Source organism: Zootermopsis nevadensis, unplaced genomic scaffold, assembly GCF_977971745.1.
Source record: "Zootermopsis nevadensis isolate Lab colony 2312 unplaced genomic scaffold, Znev_1.0 Znev_ptg000002l, whole genome shotgun sequence".
Taxonomy (NCBI): Eukaryota; Metazoa; Arthropoda; class Insecta; order Blattodea; family Termopsidae; genus Zootermopsis; species Zootermopsis nevadensis.
The window spans coordinates 912,042-931,932 of record NW_028259134.1 but is presented as its reverse complement, the minus strand read 5'-3'; the positions used below and the strand labels follow the sequence as shown (position 1 = coordinate 931,932).

The following is a 19,891-nucleotide window of genomic DNA, read 5'->3' as shown; positions in this document are numbered from 1 at the left end:
AACACTTACCTGAAGATGGCCATGTAAGATCGAAACATGTAATATTATAAATGATTGTTTGAGAGCAATGTATCTATAATTAAGGTCTCGTCATTAATAATTTATATCAGTCACATTAGTTCTGTTTCAATAAAATAGTTTTAAACTTCAAACCGAGTGTGAAGTGTCTTTGGTTCTTAAATACTTGTATTTATAATCACGGCGTTTCTGTGTCAGATGTAAATTCTCACATTCCTCTGTACCAAGCTACAAGAATTGGAGAGAAACGCTGGACATGAACACATGAACTAATAGAAGGAGAGAAACTTCGCTTATCCGTCAAAGCAGAAACATATTTGTTCTCGTTCTAAAACAAGGCTGTGTACAGAAGATGATTGTCTTCTGGGTTGTTGAGCCGTGTTACTCATCGCCCTGATGATGGAGGCAGTATGACCTCTGAAACGTTGGTAAACATCTACCAGACTACACGGCGCAACAACCCAGAAGACAGAAATCTTCATACTCATCGCCCTGATGATGGAGGCAGTATGACCTCCGAAACGTTGGTTAACATCGACCAGACTACACAGCGCAACAACCCAGAAGACAGAAATCTTCTACCGAAGTAAATATTTCGTATTTATAATAAACGTTGAGGGAATTGGCCATAACGTGACGTGACTTCTAGGAAACCGATATTAGACAAATACGGGACTTTCACATCTAACTTAAGTAGAGTAAAGTTACGTGCATCTTTGAAGAGGATGTGAGACCAGGTAAATGCGAGATACCTGCGTTCCGTTTCGGATGCTCAATTACAGTGTTAGAACAGCTTTACCGTCGTTCCTCAGGAGACGCGCGCGGACTGTACGGAGCTTTGGCCAGTCATCCGGCATCAGCGTCAAATTCAACAGAAAAAGAATCCAGCTTGGAAGTTTCGAATCTTAAGACAAGTGCCCTCAAGACAGGCACAAGGCTTTCTGGCGCCCTCGACTGAGTTTTAACCTCGAGTAACTTTCGAAAACAAATTTCTGCATTTTTAAATTTAAATATAATTTACGTGATAAAGGAGATTCTGAATGTACATTGTCATTTTTCCACACATCACACAAAAAGAAACCTTATAAAATAAACTTAAATTTTGCAAAAAAAAAAAATTGACAAATTAATTATGTTCAAAGTACAAAATGTTTTTGAAACAATGTACTGACAAATCTTTGTTGCTGTGAGATTTACATCAATAGTTTACGTCGCTTTTAAACTCAAGAACAGAACAGATTTCAGTCTTCTGTTTCCAATAGGCCTAATGGCTGTTTACTGGCGTGAATAAACAGCCACGTGCTCATTGACCAAACGTAAAGGAACAAAACACGCTGAGACATGCCTCTGTCTCTCTTAGCCAGATCACAGGTAAACAAGATGAAGTTCTTGCATCCGATCTGGTTAAACAATGGACCAGTCACGTGTAAAAGTACATGACACACGTTGCACGTTCTTCGGACGCTGGACGCCATTCGAAGTCAACATCCTAGAAGTTATTCTGAGTGACGTGAATGAAGGAAGGAGGAAAAATGGTTGCTATCTTTTGGCGAGCAGTTTGTTTCGTGTTCCGTTTTGTTCTGTGAAGAAATTTGGTCACAGAAGCATGAAGAGAGGTTTACTAAAAGTTAAAGAGAGCGTGAACTTGTGATCAACAAAAGATATTTGTAGTCGGCACAACCTTTTAAGTCGGACGTTCGACAGAGCCAAAATGTAGTTGATGTTTCTTAAGTCTACAGATTTGAAACCAACAAAGAAATATATGAATATATTACGACGCTCACCTCATCGACTTTTATCCTGAGCCAGATTGGCCCATGCGTTCACATGTTATTTATTTCATTTAATCACTAGAAAAACATTCGGTAAATAATACGAATGCCACTGTACTAACAATAGACAAATTACTGATACCCAATACTTTTTGTGGGGTACGTAGCGCCGTGCGCATTGTGCTGCCATCTGTGAACCAATTACATGTAAACACAACAGAGAACATGAATGGTGCAACACTAGCCTAGTCGGTAAGAAAGTAACTACGCTTTAAATTTAAAATTTTTTTTCTATTTATTTCTCACCCCCCCCCCCCAAAAAAATCAAAGACCACTAGTATAACTCATTTTTGAAACCCTATTCACAAAGGTTTTCTGTGTCGCAGTGGAACCTACTTCGTCTTAAAAATAAAAATTTATGTGTATAATTCTCATTTCAAGTTTATTCAACAGTTAATGATTTCAAAAGCAACATAAGAATTAATTTTATAAGAATTTCATCCATGTCAATGGATGTCCACTCGCCTTACGGATATTTTCTGAACCATAAAATATCTTAATATTCATAAAGACTGAGGTCAGTTGAGGTTCGGAAACTATCGATAAAAAATATGTTTCGACCATAGATATTTGTATTCAACTTTACATCTAGTGCACACACTTATATTTTAATCTGCACAAAACAATGTTTTCTTTTTAAGGAAAGACAATTTCTTGAATAATCCAACTTGAAAAGTAGAAATTTGTAGCACATTAAACCATACAATAAGAATTTCTCAAAGCAGAACACAATTTCCATGTTTGGATAAACTACTCGACTCTCACTACATTCCAGACGTTTTAAATAAAATTCAGTGCGCCTCAAGAACTTCTTCGACTGCAAACGTGCACTTGCAGTTCGTACGGTAAATTTAGGGGTCCCCAAATTAAATCAGATTTAATTAAATATTCACAATTCAAGAATGTGAATGACAGATTAATAACGGAATATTTTAAGTTTTAAGTTGGTAAGAGCTCCGAGCGTAATATTTTTGTTGCGACACGGTACTTGTAAAACTGATTACCGACGTTTATGAAGAACGTTATTCCTCCATATTTACGCCAGAGGGATTAATATGTTCCTGCACGAGAAAAGGGCACATTCTGCACACTAACACAATTCTGATTAGTTTTCTGTTTCCGCGATGGAATTAGGACACTTCATCTTACAGTCATCCCATTGGAGAAGATATTCTCGGAAAGGAATTATAATTCAGGATGTTCAGTATGCCAGCAGTTTGGAGATTAGTCGGAAGCCATGGACATGAAGCCGATTTAAAAGGAATTGTAAGTCTTCCTAAGCTCTCGACTACGGAATGGAACGTCGCCTCCACGTCAGTGCAGCTCAAGCTCAGTCGCAGACCGGACACAGTCTGAGATCTACCCCGAAGCGACCGACTTCTGTTTAAAAGGTAATTAAATGAACCACACACAACACCCGTAACTAAAATCTTGAATAAAATAATTGTTTTGAGGAATAATTTCAAACATGGGTAAAGTTTTGTTCGACAATTATTCATAAAATGTAGTGGAAGTTTGTACTGCTGGAAATCATGTAATGAAATAGGTAATTAATTTATGTAAACTAATTACAATTTATAAATTATGTTAGTCAGTACATAAAGATATAAGCTGAGATGATAAAGTTGCGTCATATTGTGATAAATATATATTTGTTTAAATATTGTCAGTCTAATCACAATAAAATTCCTATTAAATATTAAAATATTACTATAATTAACATTTAAATATTTAAAATATATTAAATGATGTTCTCATATATTTTAAATATTTAAATATTAATTATAGTAATATTTTAATATTTAATAGGAATTTTATTGTGATTAGACTGACAAGATTTAAACAAAAAAGATATAAGCGTTTAAAATTAAAACGGGCTACCGAGTTCTTCCTTAAAATTTATTTTTGTGTTGAGACAATATAAAAATTTTTAGGGCCAAATTAACACACGCATTCAATTCAACCCGAATTCACACATCAAATGCTTCATTATATCACATTTTAATTACGAGCCTGTTCTTCGAGGCTCAGGTGTGACTTGAATCGATTGCTCGAAAAAGAAACCACGAGCGTCTATCAGAAAAGGTGACCTTGGGTTCGATTCAAGGACTTGCCACTGAGGGAAATTTTTAATCTGCGAATTTTACAAAGTTGTTGGTCTTTTCTGGACGACTGAGACATGAATTAATTATTTTCAAATACAAATAAATTGACTCGCATAAAAATTCCGCATAGTCCCACGCACTGCTTACTGCATCAGCGGCCTAAAGTGCATGAATGTGTGTCAACTGTGGAAAAACTACACATCTCAAGGAAACATTCTGCTCAAAAATTCATTGGGTATTTATCTAAGTATATGCCAATTAACCTTTGCCTCTAGACAAATTAAAGTTATGTCCCTAAGAACTCACAAAAGAGAATTAATAATTTATGGTCGGTGTTTTAATGAGCCAAGACAAATGCCTGGACTTTAAACCGCATCTGAAAAACTTCAAGTACATTTCCGAACCCCACCACTGGGTCCCACTAACCTAAATTCTTTCCGAGTAATAAAAGGTGGAATTCTCATTCCTTCGCGTCATAAAACATCCCAAGAGTTTCATTTCGCAACTTATAATAACTTTTATAACTTTGAAATTCTTACCACTGTATAAATTTAATTTTACTGGAATTTTTGTTGGTTACTCTGAAAGGCTGGTTTCAGAAACTGCCGATATGCAATTCTGTCTCATCGTGGACTAAATGATGAAAAATAAAACCTTGAAATGTCATTTCATCAGAAACGTTTATTCCGACTCGTCTCGCGTTGCAACAGAAAACGATATATCGAAGGCAGAATCGAAGTCCTCCTTGCGGATTCGTCGAATGCAAACTCTCGATATCTCGATCACATAATTTACCATCCTCCTCTCCTTGGAGAGACCCGCCGGGAAAATTCTATGTCTACAAAATATAGACGTGGTCTTAATTGACTCCTCCAACAGCCTTCGTTTTATCATCGTAGTCTTAACTGATACAGTTAAATACAATAATAATGATAGCGTATTCAGGGCGTCGTAAGGAAACTTGAAAGGCCTCGTAGGTTAGGTTGCTTCAAATCGAGTTTGCAACGGACTCCACCGATTACCAGCATGCACCGCGCGACCTAAACGGATTAGCACGAAGACCGCAGGAGCCTTGCAAGGTCAGACTTACAACACAGCTTGGAATCTTGTTCGCTTCCTGACCTGTATAAATGTGACATATAAAATTAAGAAAATATAATGTTGTGATGTTTTAAGCCGGAATGCGAATCTGCCTTTGTCTCATTTAAAAGTGCCTCATTGTTGCGGAACTCGTGAAATGGAACATTCTGCCATCTAGCGTCATTACTCGAAACTTTTTCAAACATACATCACAATCACGAACAGTAGCCATATTATTTCGCACAAGAGATAAATTTTAATTTATTTTGACAAACGATCACATATTTAGTTGCCCGTTCGTATTAATTTACGTGTTTACTAAAGTTGTAAATTCGTGGACAAATAACTCAATAAATCATTATCCTTACTGGAAAGCTGATAGTCACTCAGATGACCAAGAAATTCCTACCTCTAATGGCACCCGACAATTGATCATTGTTTTGACAAGACAAAAAACCCGAATAAGTCTGATAAACTACAGAGTGGTCCCGAAATTTCAATACATTTGCAACTACCTCCAGGTTATATTCCAAACCCAATAAAGTGCCACGTATGTTTAATTCCTTTAAATAACTAAAGCTACGTAAATAATATCTAGTAATTCGGTTCATACCACGAGGAAAACTTGCCTTAGCGTCGCAATAAACATCTTTTGTTTTTTAGAGCCAAACGTGAACCATAAAGACACTTAAGTGGGCTCCATCCCGAGATCATGGTTTCCAATGTATAACAAATGGTCCAGTTTCGTTTTAAATATAATATTTTAACGCGTCACCACAATATCAGACAATGTTCTCCAAATCCTTGTTCGAAACTCGTACATCTAAGTATGTAAATGTGTCTTGTTCCGGCAGGAGCGATGACTGAGGCTGACTCCTTGCCCGCCGACATGAAGCTGTCCTCACTTCAAGATCCTGGCGACCGGTATAAGCTGGGGGACTTACTGGGCTCCGGGGCCTACTCAGAGGTTTTCGAAGCCACGGACCAGAACTCCGGTAAGATTGCCAATCCAGATACGCTTAATTACGTGTATCTTAGGCATAACGTAAACTGGTTATTTTACTACAGGTTTACGTAATATGCACTGGAGATTGCAGTTCACACAAAAGTCACCCCTTCACATAATCGCCCTGGTACAGGCGTTTACTAATGTTATCCTAGAAGAAGTTAGTGTAAGAATTGGACTTCCTTGTTCCAGGTGGCAAGAGAGTGGCTATAAAGATTCTCACGGTGTCTTCGGACACGGTGGAGGACCTGCACAGTGAGTACAAAATCTTGAGACAGCACTCCGGTCACCCCAGCCTTCCGGATCTCTACGGGGTCTACCTCAAGAAGGCCGAATCACGCTCCGAGAATGACAAACTCTGGTTCGTCATGGAGGTACGACTCACGAACAAAAGGCAAACGCCATGTCGAATGAAAACCGAGGAATTTTTGCAGTAACTAGAAACTCATACATAGATCACAACAGGATAGAAGGAGTTTCAGAATTCAAAATAGATTCCTCGCATGCAAGTAACTGGCTTCAAAATGTCGCCCAAGAACAAATTTCTTATGGCCCTAACACATTTGAGTCCGAATCCATTTGCACAGTGTGAATAAATATCACGAATGAGACTGACTTGTCTTAATTAGGACGCTGGTCCGATATTCCCCATTACGTTGACTGGGTGTTCACAAAATGGTGATCCCTTCGCAATACGAAACCCTAAAATCTAATTCTGCAGAAATGTTTATCCGCTTGTAACATTCCTATTTTGGAAAATACAAAACATTTGAGTAAAATATTAGTTACTTTCTTTGACACGGGGGGACGTGCCGACTTTTCTAGTGGAATATTTTGGATCCTGCTAAGGTAGAAAACTGTTTGCTCGATTACGAGAAAATTTAAATGTGAAATTTGTACTGTAACTTCCTCTCTATGTTGTACTATCAGTGATATTTCAGAACACAGCGCTACACTAATGACGGAAAGAAAACAAATTTTACTTTACTCCTAAAAATATCCTTCAGTACAGTTGTTAATTACAATTATTACTTCCAGTCATCTCAATTAGATAAAAACTGAACCCACTATGACGAAGTTAAAGAGTGCGTATGCACTCAGAAGATTGAAGGCACAACGGGTCAAAACTTTAAACATGAAAATACAGCCTTCAGTTTTTACTGAATGACGCAGCGAAGGTCACTAATTGTTTCCAGATATTTAGACTTCAGTCCTTATTTGTTACGCGGAGAATAACCGAGACTCGTCTATATTTTACGTCGTGACTTTCAACCACGACATTATAAATCTTAGGGTTTTAATTTTGTGAATTCCACATGTCGACGCAGTTAACGACTGATTATTAACTGCCGAAACTGAATTCGTAGTCACATCACGACGTTTTGTCAGTGCGAGCAACTGAGTCCTTCGAAGACTTTTCCACATATGGCATACTTACGTAATAAAATACAAGACACGAACACAGTGGATCCGATGATAGCAGAGACACCAAATCCATCATAAATCAACATTAAGATATTGCCTTCTGTTTGACGTTTACCAGGCTTTGGACTCGAGCAGACAAGAAACGCTGTTCGGTTGCAGAGTTTCCAAGTAATAATTCAGATTACAGCTGGAGCGTTGAGAAGCAATCAGATAAAAACATAAAGAAAAGAATTCGCTCTTGATTTATAAGGCTTCAAAGCTGAAAAAGATTACGCGATGCGACTCCGTAAGAATTCGAAAGTGTTTCCTTGTCGTCGTCGACGTAAACACTGGTCTAACGTCGTTACAAAATTCGAGTGTTCCGTGATATTATCGGCCTCCACCACGGTTAGGGTCATTAGAAATATTCTGAAAGAAATTATCCAGATATTAGACGCTACTCACTTCGCTAAAGAGCACTAAACACTGTCATGTAACGTGAGTTCAAAAGAAATTTCGAGGGGAGCGGATAACACCTAATGCAAAGCTCTGGGGTGTGGTTAAACGTCCGGGTCTCAACGGATTGTTACGAAAATGACGTCAGGCACGTAGTTACTGGCTCCGAGGCTTTAAACAGAAAGGCCTGTCAATTTACGAAAATTATTCCGATAAAAGTGACACGTCTTATGACAGAATGAAATATTAGGTGTCTGCATCAAAGATTATATTACAGAAACATGAGTGGACTTTAATTCATGCAGGAATTCCGAATTTGTATTAAGTTGGTTATTAAATAAAAAATTTTAAAACAAAACGCGAGAACACAAAATAATTACCTTAATAAAGAGTATGAAATCTGTGTTCTCCGTCAATCAGCATCATCAAACGGTTGAAGAAACCGACGTTTCAGGGACCATCTCTGACGATGGTGACAGAGATGGTCTCTGAAACGTCGGTTTCTTCTTTTAGGCGTTTGACGAAGCTGATCGACAGAGAAGATTTTATATTGGGTTACGTCGCCGCGAAAACTTCGAATCATTTTTCTATAATTATTAATTGTAATTGCAGCTTTGTGGAGGCGGACCTGTGACTGATTTGGTCCGAGGAGTGAACGAGGAAAATCGTCGAATGAGGGAGGAACACATCGCCTACATTCTCAAAGAAATAATTAAGGTCGGTATCTCTCGTATGTTGACAACCATTTAAAGACGATTTCAGTCATTACTTTATTCATTAAGCTAAGTAATTGCTCACAGAGACACCTAAAGTCAAATACTGACATTAGCAAGGCGTTTTTTCCGACGTCAACGAACTTGACACAAAATAATCTCGGCTCCGAAACAGAATATACCCTGAAGATGGTTGTCTTCTGGGTCTTTGCGCCGTGTAGGCTGGTAGATGTTTATCGACGTTTCAGACTCGTTGCCCTAATGAGAGAAATGGATAAAATTTCACGGATATTCACTGTAAGTTTTACATCCGATAAAAATAAAAATATTTGTAAGTTAATTTTTTTAATTTATAAAACCGTGTATATAAATAAATTAACCTATTCACGAAAATATTGATAAAGTGCGTTCTGGTCGGTCTCAGAATAATCAAGTTACATGAGAATGTTACGAAACAGCTGCTTCTTGGCGTCTTATTTTATTCTTACGAAATTTCTTTTCTACGTAGGAATTTTTAGTTCTGATATTTTTTCTTACATTCAGTCTTTGGTTTAACAGGTTCTGGTCCATCTCTACGACAACAACGTGATCCACAGAGACGTTAAGGGCAGCAACGTACTTCTCACCAAAGATGGAGAAGTTAAACTGGTGGACTTCGGTCTGTCAAGGTGAATGCAAATTTTTCGCACGCCCCAACATGGAGGCTCACGATCAGCTGTCGTACGGAACAGCGGCGACACATTTTATCCAACTCCCTATAGTCTAAAACACGATAAATCAACACGAATCTGTCAGTCGGACCAATCAGAGTCGTTCACGCGCAAACTCTGCTCGTTGCAGGTCTCTTAAGAGCAACCGAGACAAGCTTAGCTCTTGCCTGGGGTCTCCGTGCTGGATGGCACCGGAAGTCATCGTCAGCGGCTTCACGGAGGACGAAAATGCGTACGACAGCCGCGTCGACGTCTGGGCTCTCGGTAAGAAAGAATTTGCATTAAAGAAGGAAAATATACACAGTGCCACGATTCGATGGCTGATATAAGTTCCTTTAAACTACAAAACCAGACTGAGATGAAATGTAACAGAATGAACAAGGACAGAGAAATGGGCATTTGGGGGTCGCGTTAAAAATATGAGTTTCCTACGCGAATAACAGCAGTACCTGATTTGTAAGATGATGGCGAGGCGATCGCGAAACTTGATCAATGTCAATGCCGTCTTTATTGAACGAGGATCTTCAAATGAGTTAGAGAGTTCATTGAATTCCCTCAACGCCGCATAATCCGGGCTACTGGGATCGCCGGTTAAATAAGTTAAAATAAAATAAATAAACTTTCGTCTCTTCGAGTGTCGAGTTTCATAGAAATATTAAATTAAACGGATTTACGTCATTAAGAAAAGTTATCTTTAAAGTTAATCGAACTTAACCACGACGGCCCCGTAAAAATTTTACTTTTGGTCGTCTATACCGCATTTGGGCGCCTTCGGTCACGTGATGACCTGTTGCTTTGTGTCGGAATACAAAGGAAAAATATGGTTTTCAAGACTTTAGGCGTTTTTGCGAGTAAATAATTAGAAAAATGCACCCGTTAGCTTCTTTGTCCTCGTTGTAACAACAATATTTTATTTTATTTGGTAAAATGATTTCCGATCGTGGTTCGAAGGCCTTCCTGCGAACGGGTAGGAACTGTTTAAGCTGTGCGTAGGTACATTTCCCAAGATGCACGTTTTAACGTAACTGCAGAACGGCACTTTGTACGACATTCTTAATTATAATTCCTGAGCTGAATTCTGAATATCACGAAGAATACAAATTACAGCCGTCAATTTACCTTTTGTGCAGGTATAACGGCTATTGAGTTGGGCGACGGAAAAGCTCCTCTCCAGGGCCTCCACCCCACCCGGGCCTTGTTTCAGATCTTGAGGAACCCCCCGCCCCGTTTGTACCGCCCCGCCAACTGGTCCCAAGAATACAACGACTTCATCGCAGAGTGAGTACACACCACAACTTCAATAACACGGACTTTCGTAAGAGAACGGGTGGACCTCCGGTTATTTAACAACGCCACACCAACTAGTTCCCAGAAGAATCCCCATGAAAAAGCTAATAATAGCTCCCATATTTAAGGAATTATCCGAATTTGATGGAACCTGAAGGTTCATCACCGTGTTCACAAAAGCCAGCCTCCGGTCCCTGTCCTGAGCCAGATGAATCCAGTACACACCCTCCAGACATATCTTTAAGACTAATTTTAACAATATTCTCCCATCTACGCTTAGGTTTGCCAAGTTGTCCTTCCCGCCCAAAATTGTAAAATGTTCCCACTTCTCCAACGCTTACTACGTTCTTCGTAAATTCCATCGTCTTTGGCCGCGAAGAACATAAATTATGAATCAACCGCTGAGTTTGCTTGGCGTCTAATTTGTATGGTCGCATTCGACGCAGACATTCGATAAACTTGAAGGGACTGAGGAAATATTAGCCGTGGCGTGTTTAAAGCCACTAGGAAAGGCTGAGTAAAACCGTGGAAAAACTTAAGTCATCGTAAACTGTGAACCATAATTAAATTGCAATCGGCCCCTTCTGAATACAAGTAACAAATTTCTTATAAAATTCTTTACTTCCAGAATTTTACTTTAAAAAGGCAGATGGTATAATTTGAATGTTCTAGACATGCATCCGTGATATGTCCGGTCCAAATCTCGTGTGGCTTGTCCTGAATAAGGATTGACATGATTTTCTAAGTCTCTCCAGGCGAATTCCGGGACGTTTCAAATAGGCCACGACCAGGTATTCGAAGCTTAACCCTTTGAAGCCGAAGATCGTCTGAATATTATTTATGAATTCAGTCCGTACCGCGAAGAAAACACTACACCTCACCATTACGAAAATCAGCTGGTTAACCCTTTGAAGCCGAAGCTCGTCTTCATAATATTTACGAATCCAGACCGTACCGCGAAGAAAACACTTCACTTAACCATTAGAAGTCGAATCAGGCGGTACCACATAAGATTTAACATCCCGGTCAAAGCCTTAAATAACCTACGCGTCAACAAATATTCTGCAATTCGCAGAAAAATAAACACAGGTAATTAATATAATTAAATGTTGGACGGTGGCAAAGTGGGATCGTTTCAAATTGCACGCTCTGAGAATGAAAGTCAGTGGAGATATTTAAAATGGAGGCGTGGTTGCAGGTGCCTTGAGAAGAATCCTGAGCACAGACCCTACATAACGGAGTTATTGGAGCATCCGTTCATCACAGCAGTTCCTGAAAATGATTATCACGTAAGTAGCACGCGGTTTAAACCTAATTTGTTAACGCCATCAGTCGCCATAAAGACTGCCGATCTTTGGGGTTAATCCCATCCTCACTCAGAATCAGAACATCTTTCTGGACCAAGTTACAATCAAACGTAAAAGCTCGGCGTCTCTGTTTCAAGAACGCGAATTTGGCTCATAATATTTTCGTTACACTCGTGTTTCTTTGCGTTCTATAGACAGAGCTTTGACTGAAGTTTACCAGAAAAAAAACCAAGATCTCGAAGTTAATTAAAGCTACGAACTCAGCGACCCAGATCTGATTGCAAAGCAGAGTAATTCGTTTACATCCCAAGTTTCCTTCATTTACAACTCGAAACTACAACCCCCAAGTACATTTTATCATTATCTTTTTCAGCACTTTAATACTCAAGACATGTTCAAAAAAAGTCTTCGTCCTGTCTTAGAACAAACAATTTTATATTCTATAAAGAATGTACGATCCAAATAATTTTAAACAACTCTTCGCCTATACAAAGCTCGTTACGATGGCATACCGTGTTTCGGGTTTCATAGCACGTAAGAAATTCAACGACCAGCTGAGCAACCAGCTTTTCAAAAAAGACCTACTCACTGCTTGGTGGTCGGGAGACACCAGTTCTTGTACAGGGTTATCCAAAAGACACACAACCAATTCCTAACACACGTTCTGTTCATCAACACATAAATTACAACGAAATAAGAAACCAGTGTTATATTAATCGTTGGAGATGCAATCATTCGCTCTTTTACTCAAGGTTGAACTCTTCCTGTGTTATGGAAACGATCGAATTGTGACACAGGAGAATCGAGAAACCTGGCGAGAAACATAGGAGATGCCAGACGGCGTTCGACAATGAACGCTCGTTGCACTTGTGAAAAAGACATCCTTGCGTTTCGCTTGTTTGAAGATTGTCGCGAGCAGGTCACATCATGACGTGACCTTCATGTGCTATTGTCTGTCTGTAAAATAAGTTACACTGTATTAAACTTCAATCATCGATAAACAATTTTAATGAGAGGCTTTAATAGGACTACATAAAATGGGCTACATTTCGTAAGGTAGTTTTTTATTGCTAAGATACAACAACAAAAATTATCTTTACAATTTCAATATACAGTTCACATGTAGGCTTACCAAAACACCAGATTATTTACGTTCTTCTTAACAGCTATCAATGGAACTGAAGATTCTAATAGAAGACTTCGCCAGGATAGGAAAATCGACTCGCAAAATGGAAGTCGCCATCAGGAACGGTTGCTTAAAAACAGGGCTGTCGCCAACACCGGAAGTGATGCGCCTCGAAGACCTGGCGGCGATGGAGACGCTAAGTGAAGACTCGATCCTTGCAGAACTGCACGAGCGTCTCAAGCAAGGGCAGTGCCACACTTTCGTGGGTGACGTGCTGCTGGTGCTAACACCCAACGAGAAACAGACCATTTACACTGACGAGGTAGGAGGACGTCCTCACTTGCCCAAAATGTGATCTGAAAGGATTTAGATACAATAATTCTGGCAGTCATCAACAAATGGTTGTATACCCCTCACTAAAAACAATGCTGGTTCAAATTGTCTTACAGTTCCATGCCAAGTATCAGATGAAGGCCAGATCGGACAACGCGCCGCACATCTTCTCGGTGGCGGATCGAGCCTACCAGGACATGCTGCACCACGAGGAGCCTCAGTATATCCTGCTGGCTGGGGAGACGCTCTCCGGCAAGACCACCAACATGGCGCATCTGCTGAGACATCTCTTGTTCCTTGGACAGGTACCACAACCTTCACGAGAAGTTGATCGAGGAATTCCTCAGCCTATATCGAACCCTATTCTGGGACACAAGGTCCACTCCGACATCCTCGCTGTCTGAGATCCATTCATCTAAGCCTACAGCTTCTTCTGATGATTTCCAACTATAAATTTGTATTAATATATCACCTCACTTTGATCACACTAATAATTTTTGCTAACCTCGTTACAAATTTCCTCTCTCTTGGGTTAAAATACGCTCCTCAGCATTTTATACCGAAATGCCCTCAACCTGTGTTTTTCCCACACAAAAATCAACAAATGCCCATACGAAAAGACGAGGTAAAATAATATTTGTGTGCATATTTTTAGACAGATTTTGAAATGAATGCATTCCCAGAACCGAATCTGTTCTTCACGAATGCAAAATTGATTTCTTATCGTCATTCCCGATTAAGTATATTCAAAAACTGTCGCATTTTAAAGTGATTTATACGCCTATTTCTGGCCACGAAACATGAATATATAATTAGCCTAAGATTGCTCTGAAAAATTTCGGGTGGTACATATTTGAGTTACAACTGTCTTTCGGTCGACTGTAAACTCAAAAATTTCTTGGTCAACTTAGCAAATGTCAGAGCCACTCTTTACCATGAGATCTGCCTCAATGTTATCTTCATTCTTCACATGTAAACTCATCTGGGCAATGGATCTAAACCCATTAGAGTCTCAAACGAGGCAAAAGATCGCACTAACTTCTTCTTCTTCTTTCGTAATCAATCCTAGGATTGGTTGGCAGCAGCTCTTGAGCTGCTGATACTTGGGATATCCCGAGGATCTTTAATGCGGTGGATTCCCCTTGCCTTCCGCATCCTACGCCGTTGACCCATCCGGGTTCATCCGCCTTTAGGGGTGATTTCTCACCCCAAGGGCATGAGGGTGCCCTGAACCTCCACCCTCCGAAGCACTTGGTAGAGGGGGACCACTTATACCGGTGGTCACTCGGTACGTGGACGCAGTTTAACGTCATGCCCGGGACGGCCTTCCTAACTGAGGAACTCTATTTACCTTCTGCAGAGGACGAGTGCCAGCCAGGAAAGATTATATTCAGTCAGCGTCACTTACCCTAATAACGCTGTGATCGTAATCTATTACTCGGCTTCACAGACGTTCACCAAATTCATTGCAAAGTCAAACTAAAACAAAGAGTGACCCTCTCACTAAAGGCCCCAGAATTTCAGAAATAAAACCACTATTTATGTACCAATCATGACCAAATGCTGTCGGTACATGCCTCGGTCCTTGCAAAACTGCGTGCCGTCGACTTTGGCGCTGAAGACGGATTCCCCCAGCGTTCACGCACAACTACTCCAAACCGGCGCAGCATTTCAAGTTTATACGGCGGTCAGAACAGACGTGACTCTGCTCTGGGTTTCAGAGCCATATAGTCTGGTAGTCTGCCTCCATCACTTCCCTGATGATGGAGGCAGCAGGGACCTATGAAATGCTGGCAAACTTCTACCAGACTACACGGTGCTGCAATCCAGAATACAGCCATCTTGGTGAACACAATCGCCTTAAAGGTTTTGCTTAATATCATCAATCATACAAGTCTCGTTTGCATGGACCCGTAGCTCTAGAAAGCCACCGCGGGAAAATATCTGAAGATATTTTGAAATAAATAGTTCTCCGAAATGTTTTGAGCATCACATTCAGTTGCGCATGGATGCTGGAGTCACCGCTTAGGCATCTCTGATCACAGGACGCAGTTCTGCAAGGACCGAGGTTCATATCTACAACATACGATCACATTCAGTGCATAAACAGTGGTTTTACTGTGAACAGATGGACGACTCTGTAGTAAAGATGATATCTTCCACAGAGTCCAAACAAAATTGGCGACAACGTGGAGAAAGCGATGCAGATCGTTGATGCCCTGGGCAACGCGGCTACACCGTTCAATCCAAACTCGACACGACACCTGCTGCAACTTGAGCTCACCTTCACGGCGACTGGCAAAGTGAGCGGCGCTGTACTCTGGCTGTACCAGCTGGAGAAATGGCGGATCACTACTCCACACAAGTAAGAATCTCAGAAAAGTATTTGCGGCTGTACCACCTGACGAAACGGCATTCAAAAGAGTGGACGATGCCGCCTTTCAGTTGTACAAACCTGAACAAGGTTGGTCACTTTTCGAAACAAGAATTCATTAAAATTAACTACACTCTAAAATCTATCCAGTATATTCCTTTTGCAGGGGACAAGCCAATTTCCATATATTTTATTACTTTTATGATGCCATGGAAGCTAGAGGCCGTCTGGAACGCTACGACCTAGATGCCGGCCGCGCGTATCGTTACCTCCGCACGCGGGCAGCAGATAACTGCGATGAAAATATTTCAGGAGTTAGAGAAGATCCTCGAGGAAATGTGGCGAAGTTTCAAGAGCTGGAACAACACTTGCTTGATCTAGGTTTCCAAGACGACCAGATGGACACCGTCTGCGGCCTGATTGCTGCCATTCTCAATCTCGGGGAAGTGCGGTTCAAGCAGGGCCGTGAGGAAGAAGCAGAACTCGAAAACCCAGAAGTAGCCACGAGAGGTGAAGATGTACATTGATTTCACTCGAGGTCTGCCTGTTAACACCATTGCAAGTTTATAAACAAATTTCGCATACCCGAAAACTCACAGATTTTACAGTCTTATTAACACCAGGTTTAGTATCATTGCGGCAATCAGAGGTCCCAATTATAAACAAATATTTTTGATATCGTGCACATAGCATAGAAATAAGGTACCAGCATCTTCCAGTGTCTTTCCACTTCCTCTTGTGTGACATCACCCACAGGCACAGCGACATTTAATACAGCGTATACAGTGTATCTGCGCGTGTGTTCCAACCGCGACTATCCCTCCAGCACGCACGCACCTGTAACGACAACCACATAGATTAATGGTTACAAAATAACATTTTCCAAGACCAATCTTTTTGAAACTCGGAGAGTAGTTAATGGAAACAGATTTGGCTAGTCGGATACAGACCTACGTGTGAGACCTGAAACATGCGTACATTCTCGTTGGAAAACTTAAAATGAAGATCTAGGAATACATGGATTGATACTATTAAAATGGATAATAAAAAATAGGTTATGAGGATGTGGTCTAAATTCTTTTGATTCTGGATGGAGTACGCTGGCAGGCTCTTGTCGGCTTTTATAAAGGTTGACAAATATTTGACTAGCTGAGAGACTATTAGTATATCAAGGACTCTGCTCCATGGAGTTAGTAGGAGGTATAATTAATGAGATGTCTGAAGAATATGTTGTGCGTATCGCCCAATGCGACACAATTACTTTCCGAGACTAATTTACAGAGGTTTGAAATATCTTGAGGGCCGTGATACCATGTCGTCCTGGGGTACGCAAAGACATCTTAGGGGGTACGTGAAATTTTAAAAAAATATATTATTTTATGATAAACACTGAATAATCAGTAATGTAATTTATTTAATTTATTTTAGAAGTAGATTATATACTATGCATAACTTGAATTATACACCAACAATTTTGGGGGTACAAAGTTGAAGAGAAATTATATCTTGGGGTACACGAACAAAAAAGGTTGAATACCACTGCTCTAGGTGTTAACTAAAGTTTTGGATGAACCTGCTACCTCCATCTTCAAAGTCACTTAATCAAACATGTTGATAACCTTGTACAAAACTACACTTTACAACCCACATGATTTCAATTCAAACCAGTTGCACTTAGTTCCATGTAACAAACATATCCTGTCGTTTCGCTACGTGAAAGTAGCTATTATCATTCTTAAATTTTAACATTTTGAACATTAGGCAGTTTACATAAAAGTTCTCTGCTGCCTGGACATTACTAAATGTCTTAATACAATGAATAAACTTATCCATGCATGAAATTTTGGTTATTTTCAGGCGAAGTATTATGAAATAAAAATTTTATATTTGTATTCTCAGTGGTTTTTTTGATAAAAAGCAAAAAATTAACTAAAATAACCAATAAAATAAAATAATTTCATGCATAATCGAGTGCTAAGACGATACACAGAAATTGTTGCAACACCAAAATGTTTCAAGAGCAGCAGCTGTGAATACACGTTCCAAATTTATTAAATCCAAATGCACTTATAATAATGTATTAGCAGCTCTTTCATTGAGGACTGTTCATTTAATTAAACTGGGATTTTAAAGTTTCTTTCGAAATTTTAGTTGCAATTTCTGAGTCTGAACTGTGTGGAAAGCATTAAAGCAGAACATAAAAAAGAAACTATAGACTAGAATAGATTTATTAAGATGACAAACTTTGTAGTGTTACTTTCTGGTTGTCCTTCGTAGCTGGGAAGAATCTAGGACGCAGATTAAATGCAACTAACCTTTATTAGGAAGATCTGTAAAGTAGTTTCCAATACTATTATTGCAGTGGCCCGGCTGTTGGGAGTAGATGAGGAGAAGTTCTTATCGGCCCTTACCAACTGCTGCACGACTCAGGAAGGAACTGCAGTAGGGCAAAGGCACACACCACTGGAAGCTGAGGAAGCTAGGGACGCCCTCGCTTGCGGCATCTACTTCAGGCTTGTCGACTGGATCATTAATGTTATTAATCAAAAACTGTTTTTCACAAGAGCAATCTTGTAAGCCATTTATTTATTTATCAAGCATTATATAGTTTGTAACTTTCTCAGTATCCTTATATATCTTAAATGCATTTAGTTCCAAAAATAAATGTTTATATTTAACTATTAATTGTTCTCAACAAGATGAATATACTCAAAACATATTAAAATCCACTAATAAATATCAACATTGCAGTGTAGTCACGTGTTATGGATAAATTAATTATGTACTCAGAAGCTCCTGGTTTTAGTCTAGCCAGTTATCAGCTGTCCTGACTTTGGGGTTTCCACAAATTTCCTCATGCTCTCTTGCACGGAAATCCACGCAGACCAGTCGATAGCAAAAATGTGTTTTCAGCGAATGCACGAAGTATAATTTTATGTAATGTTTAGAGTACAAGCTGCTCTGTACTTGAAAGGATTCCTTAATATTGCAGCAGTGACAAGTACTCTATCACTTTGATGGACCTGTGTGGTTTCGAATGCTTCGGGAAGAATGGTTTGGAACAGCTGTTCATCAACACTCTGAATGAGCAGTTGCAGTACCACTACAATCAGCACGTCTTTGCATGGGAAATGGTTCGTACCTTCATCAATCCAGATTAAGACGCGCTGTTCTAATTATGAATCATCAAACAATTTTCAATTTCCTCTGTAAACATTTTAAAATTATAAGCTATGGCCACTTTACGATAAACATAGCCAAATGCAGCAAATTCCCTCATATTCTCCCAGTTTCCCTGTTTTAAATGGGAAATTATAGATCATACCCATATTAACATGGGTGGCTCGATATATGGCAAGTTATATTGCTCTCACTCAACTACGCTATGCCCCTCACAGAAAGGTTACCTCTCACCCCTCGCCTCTCAAATATCTAGATATTGGGCCTGCTGGTATTTTACGCAAATTATGGATAAATATTAGGCAGTCATGCCAACGGCACGTTAGAGATTCAATGACCAGGATTCAATTTCCGTTACAGTTGACTTATTCTTACACCATTAAAAGAACTTTCAGAACTTGCAAATTTCTTTCCCCTTCATGGTTCTGACAAACAAACAAAACACTTCCTGCAACCACAAAACAAACTTAAATTCCAAAAATGTTTTGACACAAATCAGCTGAGACATACAGTCACGTAACATAACATGTACCAAATCACGAGTTGTCAGCTGATGCATGAGAAGATCAGTCTGTTTATTTGAAAGACTCGAAGAAGGGTCTCCTAAGCATTAAGTGGACTTCTGATAATTTCATTGCAGGAGGAGCAGGAAGTGGAGAATATTCCAGCCAAAGTGCTAAATTATTATGACAATAAGCCTACTGTGGATGAGTTAATGGCTAAACCAGATGGTTTATTTCATTTACTGGATGAAGCCAGCAGGACCAACCAAAGCTCTGACTTCATACTCGGTAAGACCAGGGAAAATAAGAGTTCCCACACCTTTGGATTTTATATTTCTCAACAGACCCTGCCCCCACTCAATGCCCGACTGCATGAAACGCAGTAGATATCCAAGAGAAGCTGGAACAAAAGATGCTTACAATGAAATCAAGTCTAAGCCTCATTAAGATTTCTGTC

The 19,891-nt window shown here is 39.7% G+C and overlaps 2 protein-coding genes across 4 annotated transcripts in view; one reads left to right on the top strand and one right to left on the bottom strand.

The window, feature by feature from the left end:
- Positions 1-3,137: 3,137 nt before the first annotated feature.
- Positions 3,138-19,891, top strand: part of ninaC (STKc_myosinIII_N_like and MYSc_Myo21 domain-containing protein ninaC) — a 37,541-nt gene continuing 20,787 nt past the window's right edge. Inside the window, exons 1-15 of the mRNA XM_087357745.1 lie at positions 3,138-3,241; positions 5,890-6,030; positions 6,234-6,415; positions 8,514-8,618; positions 9,173-9,282; positions 9,455-9,588; positions 10,455-10,602; positions 11,810-11,900; positions 13,085-13,366; positions 13,494-13,682; positions 15,543-15,742; positions 15,918-16,261; positions 18,114-18,324; positions 18,744-18,885; positions 19,572-19,722. Coding sequence (XP_087213871.1) covers positions 5,895-6,030; positions 6,234-6,415; positions 8,514-8,618; positions 9,173-9,282; positions 9,455-9,588; positions 10,455-10,602; positions 11,810-11,900; positions 13,085-13,366; positions 13,494-13,682; positions 15,543-15,742; positions 15,918-16,261; positions 18,114-18,324; positions 18,744-18,885; positions 19,572-19,722 — 2,425 coding nt within the window. The 5' untranslated portion in view covers positions 3,138-3,241; positions 5,890-5,894. The remainder of the gene's footprint in view (positions 3,242-5,889; positions 6,031-6,233; positions 6,416-8,513; positions 8,619-9,172; positions 9,283-9,454; positions 9,589-10,454; positions 10,603-11,809; positions 11,901-13,084; positions 13,367-13,493; positions 13,683-15,542; positions 15,743-15,917; positions 16,262-18,113; positions 18,325-18,743; positions 18,886-19,571; positions 19,723-19,891) is intronic.
- The window catches only part of LOC110828864 (uncharacterized), a 55,900-nt gene continuing 48,974 nt past the window's right edge, over positions 12,966-19,891 (bottom strand). For 2 of the 3 annotated variants that reach the window (XM_022061969.2, XM_022061971.2), the window contains 3 exons: positions 18,067-18,273; positions 16,458-16,588; positions 15,888-16,295 (listed from right to left, as the gene is read on the bottom strand). The gene's annotated coding sequence lies outside the window, so the exon portion shown is untranslated. Of the gene's footprint in view, positions 13,401-13,491; positions 16,296-16,457; positions 16,589-18,066; positions 18,274-19,891 lie in introns of those variants that run through there. The other variant, XM_022061970.2, reaches the window with a different exon arrangement.